Genomic DNA, 16,746 nt, shown 5'->3' on the forward strand with positions numbered 1-16,746 from the left:
AATGATAGATGCACTGATGGGAATAATTGATGGGACACACAACTTCCTCTAATGCTGCTTAGTTTGACGGATGAAGGGCGAGCAGGGACTCTTTGGTGAAATTGTCCTTCACCCGCCCACACACACTCATGTACACCCACACTTATTTTGATGGATCGATGGACAGCTGGAAGCTAGCTGAATCTTTTTCAGCACTTTCCCACACTGAAAAAAGTATATTTAACAATAGTCAATGTAATGTAATATTTTACGAAAATTAAATGTACATTTTTTGAGTTAAGGATCACAACTCAAAAATGTGGTGGCAAACAACTTGAAACTGCCCAACTAAGGGCAAAGTGATGTTTCCTTATTGAACCAAAGTGCTGAATTTAAATAGAACTAACTAGTGCGTATGACGTCATCACGTCAGATTTATTCCCGCCTCTGAAGTTCTAGATTGACCATCTACCAGCACCATTCTCGGAACCGGAGCTGAAACAACGGTAAGTTCTTCGGTAAAATATGGTTTTATGTAGTAATATTATGACTTTATAACTGTATTAATGAATGTGCTTTACTTTTCAATATGTTTTAAATGCTAGTGGTATCAACTTAGGTTTTGTAAAACCACAGTGAGTGCCAAGAATATTGTTGGTGAGATTTAGATTTTTAGACAAAGGATTTTTTTTATTAAACGGTAATTTTTCTACGTTTTTGTCGATTTAAAAGGTTCTTATCACAGAACTCCCGTGATGCGTAATAAGAGGCGTCTTCTCTGCCCCAGCAGTTGTTAGCAACAACGCCATAGAGTGTAAAAATGTAACACTCATTATTTGCCCGTGAAAGTCAGTTGAGGAAGCCCCGTAGATTCTTCTCTCTCTCTCTCTCTCCCTGCCGGCACGTGCCTGCTTCGCATTCGGCACGTGCCTGCTTCGCATTCGCGACTGCATGGTCCCTTCCTTCCCATCGTTGAGCTGCGTTCTGTACCGCGATCATGAAAATGACAGAAATACGTCTCCATCGGAGGATAGTTTAAAAGGTAAGAAAACGTATGAAAAGTATTAAACTCACCATCAACCCAGAAGGTATTTCTGTCGATGCCTCCTTAGTTTTCATGTCCTCCTGTTAGCCTAAATATTACTAGTGGTGTTGGATAAACTGGCTGAATTCTCTACTTTAAGGATTAAATTCTCGTCGTCCAGGATCAAAAAGTAGCAAATTAGATCCACAGACAAACTAACTTCAATCCCAGTGTCAAGTGTAGTCAAATTTAGAACCCGTTTAACTTTTGTTACGGTTATTTCCTTGTTAACCAGTATTTTGAAAATCTCCGGAATTCGTGTCTGATTTTCTGTCTTCCCCTATCAAAACTGTAGAGCTTGACTCGTTTAAAGCCGGGCGGACACTATGCGACTTTTTCACTCAGCTTCAGCTCTTAACTGTACGACTTCCTCGCAGGGCAGTTCTCACAAGTCATGCGCTCACACTGCACGACCCAGTTCTCTGTTGTGACCTGACAGCTCACTCTGTACGTATGATAGCAACACGTCGGCCCTAAAAATATGCTAAAAATAGCAGTTTTTACTCCACGTCAGACTTTTTTGTCTTGCCTGTTGTCCTTCAGGAGTGCTGCAGGGACACGGATTTATGGGGGCTGGTGGGGAAAACGAAATAAAGTAAATCTGTGTTTTGTGATCAGGTTAATTTGACATGAACACGACAAACACGCTTTCTTGACAATCTTTGTGAGTAAAAAAACATGTAGAAATAAAAACGAACAACGTGTGTTATTAGGGAAATAGCGAGCAGATGCAGGATTGCGCATGCGCCGTGAGCGGTTCTGATACTTTTTGGGTCGCAGCTGCTCGCAGCATCGCTTCAACAGTGCGATACCATCACGAGGGACGATCAACATTTCAAACACACCAGAAGTTTGTGCGAGTTTACGATTGCTAATCGGTAGTTGGTCACGTGGTGTTAATCGCCTCTCATAACCCCCTGTACACTACAAGATGCTCAGCGCAAAACTCTCCCCGATCTTGTGGATTCTCGCACGACTGGAAAATCGGCTCAAAAAAGTGAAAAAGTCGCACAGTGTATGCCCGGCTTTAGACACTACAGCATTTAGTGTGCAAAAAGGGCAGTCTTAAGGATTTGGTGTTAATCACTAGAATAATAAAATGTAATGAAAATGTTTACAAATGTAATGTCAGTAAAAAAACTTGTTTTTTCCCCCCAGTCTTTTGTTTCACCATATCTGTAATATCAGATTCAATATTTAAAGTGGGGTTGTATGAACACATTTGTAATTTTTTCTTTTCCCCTTCAGCTCTCCTGATTCCTTTTTGCCTTGTTCAATGTAATGTAAGTTATCAATGAACACTGGCACTTTGATAGATGGAAAGTTTAACCGCTTATATATTAATTAATTTTCTTCTTCTCTTGCTCATTTTTCCTCAGTCCCTGGTAGAAAACCACCCAACATCTGGAATTGCAAATGTGAGTTTTGTATACATTTAATTAAATTATTAATTTTTATTATTTTATTTATTAAAGGCCCTATCACGTTTGCATTAAATACTACATTATTGCTGTAAGTCAGCCCATTAGTGTTCCTGTGTTCCACTGAAAAGACATAGCTTTTCAAGTAAGTTTTTAAATTTAAGTATCTTCTGGGCCAGCCTCTTTGTAAACGAGTATTATATCATAGGAATGCTAAAAAAAATCTTGAGGTTCCAATATTATCTGCTAATAAAGAATACAATTAAAACAGTAGACATGACACTACCTCCCCCATCATTGTTTAGGTTTATTACAGTCAAATCTGATGTAAAGATAATAGTTCATTTTATATTACTTGGTAACAATACCACAAGAGACCCTAGTTGTGCCTCAAAATAGTTTTTGTTTCTTAAAATAGTTCAAGGACAGCTTAAATTTACAATTGTGTTTGTATAACATTAAGGGTAAAAATTGTAGTAATGTTAAGAAATTAAATCTGCCAAATAATTACAGTGCAATTTCAGCTGTGCAATAAAACAGTCCAAATACAACCCCCAACTTTGCTTTCTTTCGAGGACCCAAGGGAATTTCTTATTTTAAAGTACTTTTTTATTATCAATAACATGCTTGGCCCCATGAACAGAATACTTTCTTTATGCATTGGGTTGATTTTTTTTTAAATAATTTTTTTAAGTGTGTTAAACTGAATTATATTTGATTTTAAAGGAAGTAAATTACATTTTAACCGATGCAAGAAAACATTCCAAATACAATCCCCAACTTTGCTTTCTTCAGATGACCCAAGGGAATTTCTTATTTTAAAGTACTTTTTTATTATCAATAACATGCTTGCCCTCATGAACAGAATACTTTCTTTAAAAATCTTCTGTATATTCATTCTGTGTGTGTGTTCATGATTGTCTTCATTTTTCTTTTGTAACACAGAGAAATTAGGTGTTTACCTTTTGCTGACATGTTTCGGCTGGAACTACCCCCTTCGTCAGAGCCATCAGCTGTTCGCTGGCGTTTTTTCCGTTTATGTGCGGGCAACAAAGGACGATGTCGCCCTCTGCTGCCCGCGTCCTCCCCACTGATGACACAGTCCCATGCGTGGTCCAACATGTATACCCCGTCGTCCCTGTTCATGGTGTTGTGTCCACGTCTCCTTATCTCTATCGCTTTCTTAATCCATCTTCTGTATTTTTGTTGTTCTGTGTTAATGATCTGTGTGCTGTCTGCGGGCAGCAGAGGGCGACATCGTCCTTTGCTGCCCGCACATAAACGGAAGTGACGCCGCGAACAGCTGATGGCTCTGACGAAGGGGGTAGTTCCAGCCGAAACATGTCAGCAAAAGGTAAACAAACACCTCATTTCTGTGTTACAGTGCTTACGGTATGTGCCCACCGCACACGATTCTGGTTGTTTTGCGAAATAATTCAATGTAAAATCAATGGAGCAGCGCGACCATGAGTGACATGGCGTCACACGTCAACTCGGAAGCAGCTGTGCGTCCAGAAAGCGCGAGATTACCTCACCTCAGCGGCAGGTGCGAGCTGACGAGGCGTGTCATTTGTGACTGCTCCAGCTGCTGCGTGTGCATCTGGCAAAAGGAAAATCTGATTGCTCAACTTGGAATGGGCCTCACTGAGAGGAATAGAAGAGAGGAGACTCGACATCTGGTGAGTTTATTTTGCTGTCGGAATGTTCAGGAGGTACTGTCGCCATGGAAACACATATACAGTATATGCGATATCAGTAGATCCTTGCATGTCCGCCTAGACGCCCGTCCAAATTGGTCAAAATATTGACATTAGCTGTGCGTTCAACTCGTCCTGCACGCCCGGCAAGGTGCGACTTCACCTGCGTCCGAACAGAGGAGTGTACAGCAATTTTAACGCCAGAATCGCGTGCGGTGGTCACGTACCATTACAGACTGCACGCGATTCTGGCGTTAAAATCGCTGTAAACATCTATTTGGATGCACCTGCAATCGCACCTTGCCGTGCGTGCAGGAAGAGTTGAATGCGGGGCTAAATGTAAGTATTTTAATCGATTTGGTCAGGCGTCTAGGCGGACATGCAAGGATCTACTGATCCACATAGACTGTATATGTGTTTCCATGGTGACAGTACCTCGTGAAGGGTTCCAACAGTAATATAAACTCACCAGGGTATCCAGTCTCCATCTTCTATTCCTCTCAGCGAGGTCCATTCCAAGTTGAGCAGTCAGCTTTTCCTTTTCCCAGGCGTCACGCAGCAGCTGCAGCAATCGCAAAACACACGCCTCGTCAGCTCGCATCTGCCGCTCAAGTGAGGTGATTGCGTGCTTTCTGGACGCACAGCTGCTTCTTAGTTGACGTGTGATGCCCTGTCTCTCACGGTCGCGCTGCTCCATTGATTTTACATTGAATTATGCCGTTGGATGAGGAAAACGAAATAAAGAACGTAAATCTGTGTTTTGTGATCAGTTTAATTTGGCATGAACACGACAAACACACTTTCTTGACAATCTTTGTAACAAAAACGTGTAGAAATATAAACGAACAGTGTGTGTTATTAGGGAAATAGCGAGCGAGCGGTGTTGATGCATGATTGCGCATGCGCCGTGAGCGGTTCTGGTACTTTTTGGGTCGCAGCTGCTCGCAGCGCCGCTTCAAGCGCTGATGCGCTGTGTTGAAGTTCAGAATGTGTTTACCGGTAGTTGGTGGATTTAACCATAAACTTTCCACATGAACAAAATCATATCTGTGTTATTAACCGGTCTAAGAAAATAGTGTGATTTGAATTGTTTTATTAACCCTCTGGGGTACATGGACGCATATCCGCGTCTTTTGAACAGGTCTGATTTGGGACGCTGTAGCAGCAAGACTCCGCCTCCCTGACTTTTGGTTTCAATTCAGCTTTAAAAAGGAGATTATAAACTACACCCCTGTTTTTACATTTTGTTAATAGGCAACGTAAAAGCGGAGTTATACTAAACTAAAAAATTATCTATTTTTAGACAATCTGATAACTTGTCTAAACAGCAGTTTAGTAATCCGTGAGAGGGAATGTGCTTGTGAACGTAAAAAATCCCCCACAAAAACATGAGATCCTTTTGCTGTTGGTGGAAGTCTCACATATTCAGTTTATTAAAAGGATCATTATGTAGCTGAGAGAGAGAGGAAGGCTGCATGAGTAACGAGATGTGCGCAAAAAGGAGCCGCTTTGCGGGGAAAGCAGTGGCGCGAGCGGAGTAACAACAATTAGACAGATATTGACGGTAAACCTCATATTTTGGAGCGATCCGGACAGATATGTTGTCTCTGCAGTTTAGCAGGCTTTTATTAGGCTTTAATAAAGGATGATGAGAAGGATAAATGTCCACCAGGCAGTTCAGATAGTACGGCTGTTTTTTTAACTGGAAGAAGAGGAAGTGGACGGAGACTCACAGCCGGAGTCTGACGCAAATAGCGAGGATGTTGATGATGATGTAGCAGATCCACAGGTCTGTCTTCGCTCACGTCCGCACGTTCACGCCACGCCTCTTGTTTTCTACTACGTTCGCTTCTCACAACAACACAATAGGCACACCGCACCACAGGGCGCAGCGTACATTTTGGAGAAAATTTTAGACTTTTAGGTGCGCCTTATGGTCGTGAAAATATGGTAAATTACATTTAAACTGATGCAACAACTTTTTAATCTGCAACAAAACTATTAACCTCTGAAGCTCTCATTGACTGGTGTTTAAACAGTGGTCTTCCTGAAGGAGGAGAAAAGTGTGGACAAACTCATTTGTAACAAGTGGTCCATCTGTCTTCTTTTTCTAGTGTCAAATTGAATGGCATGGAGTTGCAAAGACTGTCATAGTGTCTTCACAAGAAGATCTCAACTGCTTGGGCACTACAAACTAAGCCACGGACAATATGGAAGAGGTCATTCTTATCCATGCACCTATTTAAGTTGTGCCTGCCGATTCAAAACTTGGAATGCTTTACGGAGCCATCTAGCAAGATGTCATTCCTCTTTTAAACCACAAACAAAGGCATCAGCATATATATGTCCCGTTTGTTCTTGTAGTCTGCATTCTACAGAAAGGGATTTCTTTCATCATATTTTTGCTCATCTTAAAAACAAAGTGTGTGTCACTTGTGTGTACCAGAACTGTTTCTACAAAACAAATGTCTATGAAAACTACAAAAGTCATAAATACAGAAAACATTCTGGTAAAGTTGATGAGTTTAAACCAGAAATAGTTTTACTTACAAAAAACCCTGAAGAATTATCTGCCAGTGTTGCTGTTTTCTCAGATGGGGAAAGCAGTATTGGCTGTAATGAAACTTTAGATGATGATGCTGAGCAGTTAGAGAAGGATTTTGAGATCAAACTTGCTTCCGTTCTTCTTAAGTTAGAAAGTGTTTTTCTTGTGTCTAATGCAGCAGTCGATGAGCTCTTACAAGAGTTGAGTTATTTGATCGGTTCGCTCTGTGTACCAGTTACTAAGAATACAGTTGTGCAAATACTTCAACAGAATAACTGTCCTTTTGACCATTTACTTGTGGAAAATTTAGCAAGTGCAGTTTGTGACAAAAACCCTGTTAAAAAGGCAATAAGGAAAAAAGGGCCCCTCTCCAGTGTTTGGAGGCGAAAGGCTTATTATAGAAGACATTTTGGTGTAGTTGAACCGTTAGAATATTTTCTTGATAAAAAAAATGGAAAGTCATTTCAGTATATTTCAATTTTAAAGACTCTACAGGAAATCTTGGACTGTGAAGCAATACTGAGTCAAACAGAGCATATACAAACATTACATAAAGACTCAGGAGAAGGCATTTACAAGTCATTTTTTGATGGTGCCATATTCAAAGAAAAAGTTCTCTCAAACGAGGAAAGCATTTCATTAATATTATACATTGATGATTTTGAGATATGCAATCCCCTTGGGACATCTAAAAGAAAGCACAAAATTTGTGGATTGTATTGGACTCTCGGTAATTTGCTCCCCGGTTGTAACTCTGCATTGTCGTCTATTTACTTGGCAGCTTTAATTAAGAGCAATGATCTAAAGTCTTACAGTTATGCAAAAGTCTTAGAGCCTCTAATAAGAGATCTTCTGTTTTTGGAACAGAGTGGTTTGTATGTTCCAAAGTTAGGTAAAACCCTCAAAGGAACCCTTCAATGTGTAGTGGCTGACAACCTCGCTGCACATGGTATTGCTGGGTTTGTAGAGAATTTTACTGGAGACTACATTTGTCGCTTTTGCACTGCAAAATCCTCTCAATATCAAACAACTGAGGTTAACAGAGGAACATTTACATTAAGAGACAAAAATATTCATTCAGATCACCTAAAAAGTCTTGAAGGAACTGAAATATCCAGTTGTTATGGTGTCAAGTCAAATTGTGTCTTGTCAGAACTGTTGTATTTTGATCTAACCAAAGGATTTCCACCGGACCTTGCCCATGATGTTTTTGAGGGCATAGTTCCTTTTGAAATTGCCCTTTGCCTTGGAGTTTTCATTAAAAAAAAATATGTCACACTAGTTGCTTTGAATGAAGCAATATCATCATTCAACTTCAAATGGAGTGACAAAACTAACAGACCTCACCCTGTTGCTCAGAGTTTTGCATCAAAAAAGACTGTGGGCGGCAATGCCCATGAGAACTGGAGTTTGCTTCGATTTCTTCCCTTGTTGTTAGGGCAAAGTGTTCCTTGTGAGGAGCCAGCTTGGCAAGTTCTTTTGGACTTAAAGGACATTGTTGAAATAATAGTTTGTCCAGTTCAGACAGAAGAGTCCGTTGCATATCTTGATTTTAAGATTTCAGAGCACAGGGTCAAATTCCAAGAGGTCTTTACTGACTGTGAACTTAAGCCCAAGCATCACTTCCTTGAGCACTATCCGCACTTGATACGTCAGTATGGACCACTTGTTGCCCTCTGGACAATGCGCTTTGAGTCAAAGCACAGCTTTTTTAAGAGAGTTGCAAGGAACGTCAGATGCTTCAAAAATGTGTTGCTCACGCTTGCAGAAAAACACCAGCTACAGATGGCTCACCACCTACAGTCCTGCAAGGTTTTGAAACCTTCATTGGAAGTTTCCACTGTCACCAACGTTCAAACGGACATTCTGAACAAGGACATTGTAAGCGCTCTTAAACAAAAGTCTGTAAATGTAGAGACCGTTGCCTTTGCTGAAAGTGTGACACACAATGGACTTCTTTACAAATGTGGAATGATCCTGGTCCATGGCTCGCTGGGAGGACTACCAGAGTTTTGTGAGATTATCCACATGGTCATTCTTCACAACAACCCTCTGTTTGTTGTCAAAAAGCTCAGTGTGTGGTACATTGAACATTTTAGATCATATGATCTAAAATGTTCTCCAAACAAGGAAGTAGAAGTTCTGGAGCCTAAAGAACTGCTTGACAGATACCCCCTTGTTGACTACAGAATTGGAGGAATGCGCCTTGTCACTTTAAAAAGATACATTCATGTTTAAAGGGTGAGGAGAATGATGTGTATGCAATGCTTGTAATTGGAATATTTGTGTCATATTAACTAGTTAAAGAATCTTTATATACAGTTGCAGGAAAAGGTTTGTGAACCCTGTGGAGTTTCATGGATTTCTGCCCGTTGTGGTCCTAAAATGTGATCTGATCTTCATCAAAGTCCCAACAATAGACAGTCTGCTGAAACTAAAACCACGAAAATAATTTTGTTTTTATTTTTTTATTGAACACACCATGTAAACATTAACAGTGGAGGTGGAAAAAGCTTGTAAACCCTTGGATTTAATAGCGGATTGAACCTCTTTTGGCAGTAAGAAGTTCAACCAAATGTTTCCTGTAGTTCAGATCAGACCTTAGGAATTCATCTTTTCTTCCATGAGAGCAATCCCCCCCAGGCCCTGACGCAGCAAAGCAGCCTCAACCACGATGCCCCACCACCATACTTCTCAGTAGGGATGAGTTTCGGATGTTGCTGTACTGAGCCTCTTTTTCTCCACGCAGTGTTGGGTAGTTCTTTCAACAACTCAATTCTGGTTCCATTTGTCCAAAGAATATGTGCTAAAAGGGTTGTTGGCACATCCCATTGATTTCTTTCAGTCTTTAGCTGATGCTTGGATTCTTCTCCTCATTGAGCATTATTGAACAGTTATTGCTGTCAAAGGAGCTTCAACTATTTATTGTTCACATACTTTTTCCACGTGCACTCTGAATGTTTACTTAATGCATTATTTTAGTTTGAAAACACATAATTCTATGTGTGGTATTTTAAGGCAGACTGATTATTGTTGTTGCTTAGAATATCAGATCACATTTTACGGCCAATTTGTTTTTAGATATTTTGATGCTAATTTCAGAACGGGGTATTTAACCCTAAGCTTTACATGTACTTTTTTTTTTGTCCTTAAGAACATGAAGTAGAGACTCATGCCAATTGTTTGTTTTTCAGATTACCATGGGTGCAGCAAGACTTAAAGTCATCTTGGGCGAAAACAATGTGGAAAAATTGATTCTTCCAAATGGTATACCCCAGTCTTTATTAGAACTTGTCAATGTCGTAAAGAACACCTTTGGAATCACAACAGAAATTCGCCTGCAATACATGGACCAAGATTTTGGAAATGAGTTCTTCAATCTAAACGCAACCTCTGAACTGCAGGATTTGGGAACAATCAAGGTGGTTCAACAGGAAGTTGTTCCACTCATAATCACACTTACTGATGATGTTTCATCAGCTTGTGCCACTTTTGATGCTGTTGATTGCTCTTTACAGGCATCAAACAACACAAACATACTCCCTTCTCCTCCAAAACTGTCATTTCGAAGCGTGCAGTGGCCGGCGGTGTTTCCTATTCCACAATTTTCGTATGACACCGAGCTTGTGCTTGAAAGGGGAAATGCTGAATACAAATCATCCTCCAAATTGGTGTATCTCAGCACAAGAACCAAATCTGACATTCTGAACAAAGTATCTGAAGAAATCTTCAAGTACAAAGCTTATCCATGTGATGAACACTTTGTTGCAGTGGCAGAAGCTTTAATCAAAAAACATCCGTGTTTGAAGGAACCTGGATCCTCAAATGGATGGTACGGATGGAAGCAGAGGCTCAAGTACAAAATGGGAAATCTTAGAACCCAGCTCAGACTGCACGGGTGCCCAGAGGTAGCTGTTAACTCCATGAAGTCCAAAGTTACAGAAGGATCTTCTGGCAGAAACGTAAAAAGGCCTAAAAGGGCAGAAGCTAACTTTTATCCATCTTTGCCAACTGGGGACACTTCCGAATCCCTTGAACAGGAAAGACTTTCACTTCTGACTGAAGTGAAAATAAGACACAATGACCGGGTCATTGCAGACAAAATGGCACGCACTTTTGCATACAGGCGACAAGAGGTGGTGGACGGTGAGCCAAGAATCCAGGATTTTAAGGGTCGATGGCCGGCTCTTTTTGATCAACGCGAGGTAAGAAGACATTGTTATTTAATTTAATCGTTGACAGAGGCTTTATATATTAAAGCTTTTATGTTTTTCTTGCAGATCAATGCAGAGTTCCAGAGGCTTGTAGCTCTTCCCCTAGAGCAGAAGTTTTTTTCCCAACTTGACAAGTACTCCACCAAATTGATGACCGCCATTCGCTCAAGAGGAGGATCAACCAGGGAGAAGATATCTGGGCTGACACAAATCTTTGACCAGGTGAACTAAATTCAGGAGACCAATGATGAGTAACCAAAGAAAAACACAATGTTGGCTTTGTTTCTTATTACATTGTATCTCTCAAAACTAGACCGAAGACGTCAACAAAAAAAGAGAGTGTGTCCTGAAAGCCCTCGTCCCTTTCCTTGGAGAGGATGGAAATGCTTTCATCAAAGAATACACGGTAAGTAAATCTTTAAACGGGTAAATAAAAATGTTCTGAATGATTGTGTGTATAAAGTGTTTAGCTTAGAACTATTGTCCTTTTGGGCACCACAAGGACAATATTTGGTAGAAAATTAAGTTTTACTAAAATACCAAAAATTACCAGACGTGGCAGCCTCATAGCGCTTTCACACAAGGATCAGATCAGCTCACTTTGGCCCAGCATCACTCGGCCGGTCTCGGTCCAGTTGTGTTCAGATTGCTGTCTGAGGAATCGGGCCATGGGCGGAGACAGCAGGCGGGGGGAAGGAAGGCAGGTAAACAGGGGGACAGCATTGAGGATAGCGTGGGATATCACGGAAGAAAACAACAAAGGTTGATGTTTTTTTTTTTTTACTTTGTGCGCAGACTGCGGTTCTTTTAAAAGAAAATACCGTAGTTTCACGACCATAAGGCGCAGCTTCAGTTACGTGTCTTTTTGGTATTTAACACATACAAAAGGCGCACCAGGTTATAGGGTGCGGGCGTGGGCACGGTAAAACGTACCGGTAAAACATCTGTGCGGGTTCGGGACTCGGAACATATCAGTGCAAACCAGACATTGTGAAAATTATAACAGCCAAAAGCATGCTTCACTTTATGGGCTCGACACACGGGAGGCGACATCGCCTCTCCTCCATTCATTTTCAATGAGACATGTGCGAAAAAGCGATAATCGCGGGTCTCTCTCCTACCAAGCGAAAAACGTGCATGTGAAAGTTTGCACTCGTGCACGTGTCGTGCACGGACGATCCAGCGACACGATCCCAGAAAGTTGAAACATTTTCAACTTTTCATCGCTGTCGCTCGGACGAGGACCAATCAACGGAGGTTTCATTCACTGACCAATGAGCGGACAGGATGCTCCGTACACCTCCGAGCAAACATGATGGAGAAGTTGATTATTATTATGTTTATATATTAAAATCAGAAGTAAGATTTCACATAACTCTAGCAGCACCTTGTGAAACATCATATCTACCACTTTATTAACTCTGAACCGCTTAAATAACCTTAATTCCCTCCAACCTGACACAGCCAAGCAAAACAACGGAAGTTTCGATTTCGCCATGGAACAGAACGCGTAGACGGCTTTGCCGCTGCCGCGGATCGCCTCCCGTGTGACAGGTAATAAAAGCGACAGCGACAAATTTCGCTGATCGCGGTCGTTTGTCGCCTCCTGTGTGTCGAGCCCATTACTGGTCTAGTCCTGGTTCAGACCTGGTTTAGAGCGCACGTGCACTTCCTCATTGCGTGCGCTGACGGCTCGTGCTCTTCTAATGGGCTCGACACTCGGGAGGCAACTTCGCCTCTCCTCCATTCATTTTCAATGAGACACGCGTGACAAAGCGATAATTGCGGGTCTCCCTCCTACTAAAGCCGGTCGTACACCGGGAGTGCTGCAGGAGGACACAGGGATTTATGGGGGTTGGATGAGTAAAACGAAATAAAGAAAGTAAATCTGTGATTTGTGATCAGTTTAATTTGACATGAACAAGACAAACACGCTTTCTTGACAATCTTTGTGAATAAAAAACGTGTAGAAATAAAAACGAACAGCGTGTGTTATTAGGGAAATAGCGGGCGAGCAGTGTTGATGCATGATTGCGCATGCGTCGTGAGCGGTTCTGATACTTATTGGGTCGCAGCTGCTCGCAGCGCCGCTTCAACTTTGCGATATCCTCACGAGGGACGAGCAAAATAACACGCCAGAAGTCCGTGCGAGCTCACGATTGCACGGTTGAAGTGGTGCAGCAAGCGGCTGAGACCCAAAAAGTACCAGAACTGCTCACGGCGCATGCGCAATCATGCATCAACACCGCTTGCCCGCTATTTCTCTAATATCACATGTTCGTTTTTATTTCTACACGTTTTTTTTACTCACAAAGATTGTCAAGGAAGCGTGTTTGTCGTGTTCATGTCAAATTAAACTGATCACAAAACAGTTTTGCTTTATTTCGTTTTCCTCATCCAACCCCCATATATCCCTGTGTGTCCTCCTGCAGCACTCCCGAAGGACAACAGCTCTGTACATCTCTGAGCAAACATGAAGAAGTTGATTATTATTGTTTTAAATAGTAAAATCAGAAGTAAGATTTAACATAACTAGCAGCACCTTGTGAAACATATCTACTGTTTTTTTTTAAAACTCTGAACCACTTAAATAACCTTAATTCCCTCCAACCTGGCACAGCAAAACAAAACGGAAGATTCACATCCCCTTATGCGCTGTGTTGAAGTTCAGAATGTGTTTAGTTGGTAGATTTAACCACATAAACTTTCCACATGAACAAAATCATATGTTTGTTATTAAAAGGCCTAAGAAAATAGTGTGATTTGAATTGTGTTTTATTAAAAAAGGCAGTGGGAGCAAATATGAGTTTGGTTGTGCTTTATTTGAGCGCTATTACCAGTAATTAATCATCAAATCCAGGCTCGTAGCCTTACTTTGAACGCCCTGTTCACGCCAATGTCCAGCGGTTGGAGTTCCTTTGTCAAGCCTCCTGGAATAACAGCGAGCTCCGAGTTAATTTGCTTTACCCGTTTTTTCACATCGTCCGTGAGATGAGCGCGCATGGAGTCATAGATCAACAGGGACGGTGACGTGTGGAAAAAAACCGCCTGGTCTCTTCACATACACCTCATTCAGCCACTCTTTCATTTTGTCCTCATCCATCCAGCCCTTTTCGTTAGCCTTGACGATGACTCCAGCTGGAAATTTCTCTTTAGGCAGAGTCTTTCTCTTAAAAATCACCATAGGTGGCAGTTTCTGTCCATTAGCATGGCAGCCAAGCACAACAGTAAATGCAGATTTTTTGCGTCCCGTTGTGCGTATCGGTACCGTGCTAGTCCCCTTCTTCTCAACAGTGTGATTCACCGGGATGTCAACGGTGAGCGGCACTTCGTCCATGTTGGTTATGTGACTGGGTCACTTGACCGCGGTGTTTACAATGTCAGAACACCTGCATGAGACGGGATGTTAATTACAATCTGCCAGAATGACTCACCTTCAGATTCCTCCAACATCGTTAAAAATGATCAAATATGGAACATATCGGCGTGCGCAGGCCAGAGTGCTGAAGCTCGGCGCATTGTTATTATGAAGCTAGGGCACATGTGGAGGACACACACACGCGCAAAAATATACTTGTTTTCAATTACATTTATTGTGCCCACTTACTTTTTCTTAGGCCCACCCACAAATGAGTTTCTGGCTACGCTAATGGTGACATATGACAGACTTCTCTGAGCTCCGCAGCCATTACACGGGGTGCGCGCACCACACTTTGGGAATCCCTGGTCTAAGGAAATATCCATTGAAATTTTGTTGAAGGATTAATATAAAAATAAAATTCGGTACAGGGACGATTCCAGCCATGATAAGCTAAATGTGCCAGCTGACAGACTTTTGTGTTGTTTTGCAGGACAGTCACAGAGCAGAGATGCAAAAAGACCTGGAAGACGTCACGATGGCTGTGTATGTCATCCGGTCCGAGGGAGATGAACTTCAAGGGCCTCCTGAGGACATTGGGATTGTAATCGAAGGAGTAGAGGTTCTTGATAGACTGTCCTCAGTTGGAACAGCATGTGCACTCCTGTTAGGTTTGATCTACATTCTTAATCTGGCTTATCCAAAGGTCCTTCGCTTTACATTTGAGGTGTTGCAGAAAATTATAATGGAGCTGGAACCTCAAAAGATGTCTCCAAAGGTGCAGAACCTGTATGTGAAACTGCTAAATATGAATTAATATTGGTGGTTTGCAACCACAAGATCAGTTTTTGCCATTTCCTTTTCCAAAATGTACCTGTAGCACAGGTATGTTGTTTGTAGCTGTCTTTTTTCCCAGCATGGTGCAGAAACTATAATCTAAGCCTTGATTGTTCACTGACGGTGAAGTAATTTGAAAATAGAATTTCTAGGATTTTCCAATTCTAAGTAATACTTAGATAAGTGAGGGGAAAAAACATTCTGTAACCAGTCCAGTCATTCTCCTGATCTGGCAACAGACAGTTTACTTTAGTTGAGCATAAAACAATAAAGGTAAAGGGGAATGAAATGCTTTTGTTAAAATTAATTTATATTGTTTTTGGGCTAAAACGAAGCAAATAGACTGCTGCTAAAACAGGAGAAAAACTGGGCTGTTACAGAATGTTTTTTTTTCTCATTTACCAAAGTTTTACTTAGGATTGGAAAATCCCTTTAAAGCCAAGTGTCATCTACTCTGTTTTTTATATGCACTTCAGTTTAGATTTGTTCTTTTGCTGCATCTTGGTTTTGATTCTGGTTCAGCCATGGATTTTGGATTGCATGTAGGTTTCAGTGAAATGAGTTTTGCCTATGGTTCAAATTAAAAGGGCACCATTGATGGTACATCAGCTGACTTTTTAAACCCGTGTTTAGCAATTCTAGTTTTCGAGTGCCAGTATACGGCAACGTTTAATTGTGTCTCTGCTTCAACACACCTGAATCAAATAATCTGGTCATTAACAGGGCTATGGATTCCTGAACTGCATACTGAGGTTTTTCAGCCATTTTATTCAGGTGTATTGAAGCAAAGACAGAACTGAGAGTTGCAGTACACCCTCAGGCACTGGAATTTCCTTGTGATATAGGTATTGTTCAGTCATTTTTGTACTGTGTTAGATTTGTTCAGAGCCAGCTGAAAATAACGAGCTATTACATTTATCTTCCTTCAATGGTATTCCCCAAAATGTTTACAATTCAGTTTTAATGTCTGGCTTTTTGATGTTATATGCAATTCACTATGTGAAGTCATTGTGTTGTTAAACTGTGAGAGCATTTGTATTAAATTTTGTTACATTTTGCGTATTGTATTTTCTATAACATTTCATGTATTTTGTACTTATTTTTACAAAGTTAGAAGGCAAAATTTTATGTAGGAACAAGCGCACATTGTTTAATTTGTAGTTTTACACTGTAAAGTAAAAACAATGTAGTAGAAAATAGAGTTGATTTAGTCAAGTTAGACCAAGTAGTTAAAATGAGCTTCAAATTTCAATGTAATCAGAATGAAATTCTAACTTTAGTCACACCTTGTATTTCATTTTGAACAAACTTAATTAGATTGTGTGTTACCAGTTGACATGGTTTCTTCAAGTTCTTTCAAAGAGTTTTTTTAATATATATAGAGTTGATTTTTTGTGAATTTTTAAGTTGGACCGAAGTAGTTGGGTAATTTCAATTAACTTGAAATTTATAAATTGGACCAAAGGAGTTAAGATAATTTCAATAAACTTAAAATTTTTAAGTTGGACAAAGGAGTTAGGATAATTTCAATGAACTTGAAATTTTTAAGTTACACCAAGGTAGTTTGGTAATTTCAATTAACTTGTCATTTTTAAGTTGGACCAAAGGAGT

The 16,746-nt window shown here is 40.7% G+C and overlaps 2 protein-coding genes across 8 annotated transcripts in view; both read left to right on the forward strand.

Moving 5' to 3' along the window:
• Positions 1–16,746, forward strand: part of grid2 (glutamate receptor, ionotropic, delta 2) — an 812,001-nt gene that overhangs the window by 384,849 nt on the left and 410,406 nt on the right. The gene's annotated exons all lie outside the window — the stretch shown is intronic.
• On the forward strand, positions 228–16,193 carry LOC107389155 (uncharacterized). Of its 4 annotated transcripts, none has more exons than XM_015965155.3 (7): positions 228–1,021; positions 2,312–2,346; positions 2,443–2,481; positions 9,921–10,931; positions 11,007–11,162; positions 11,254–11,346; positions 14,792–16,193. In XM_015965155.3, exons 1-7 carry the CDS (start codon positions 931–933, stop codon positions 15,113–15,115), a joined length of 1,749 nt encoding a protein of 582 aa, XP_015820641.2. In that variant the 5' UTR covers positions 228–930; the 3' UTR covers positions 15,116–16,193. The 4 variants fall into 4 exon arrangements, with proteins under 4 accessions (XP_015820641.2, XP_070402235.1, XP_015820644.2 ...); XM_070546134.1 differs by adding an exon at positions 6,296–6,400 and having other exon boundaries at positions 232–2,346; XM_015965158.3 differs by having other exon boundaries at positions 232–485.

This window comes from Nothobranchius furzeri, chromosome 17 (genome assembly GCF_043380555.1).
Source record: "Nothobranchius furzeri strain GRZ-AD chromosome 17, NfurGRZ-RIMD1, whole genome shotgun sequence".
Lineage (NCBI taxonomy): Eukaryota > Metazoa > Chordata > Actinopteri > Cyprinodontiformes > Nothobranchiidae > Nothobranchius > Nothobranchius furzeri.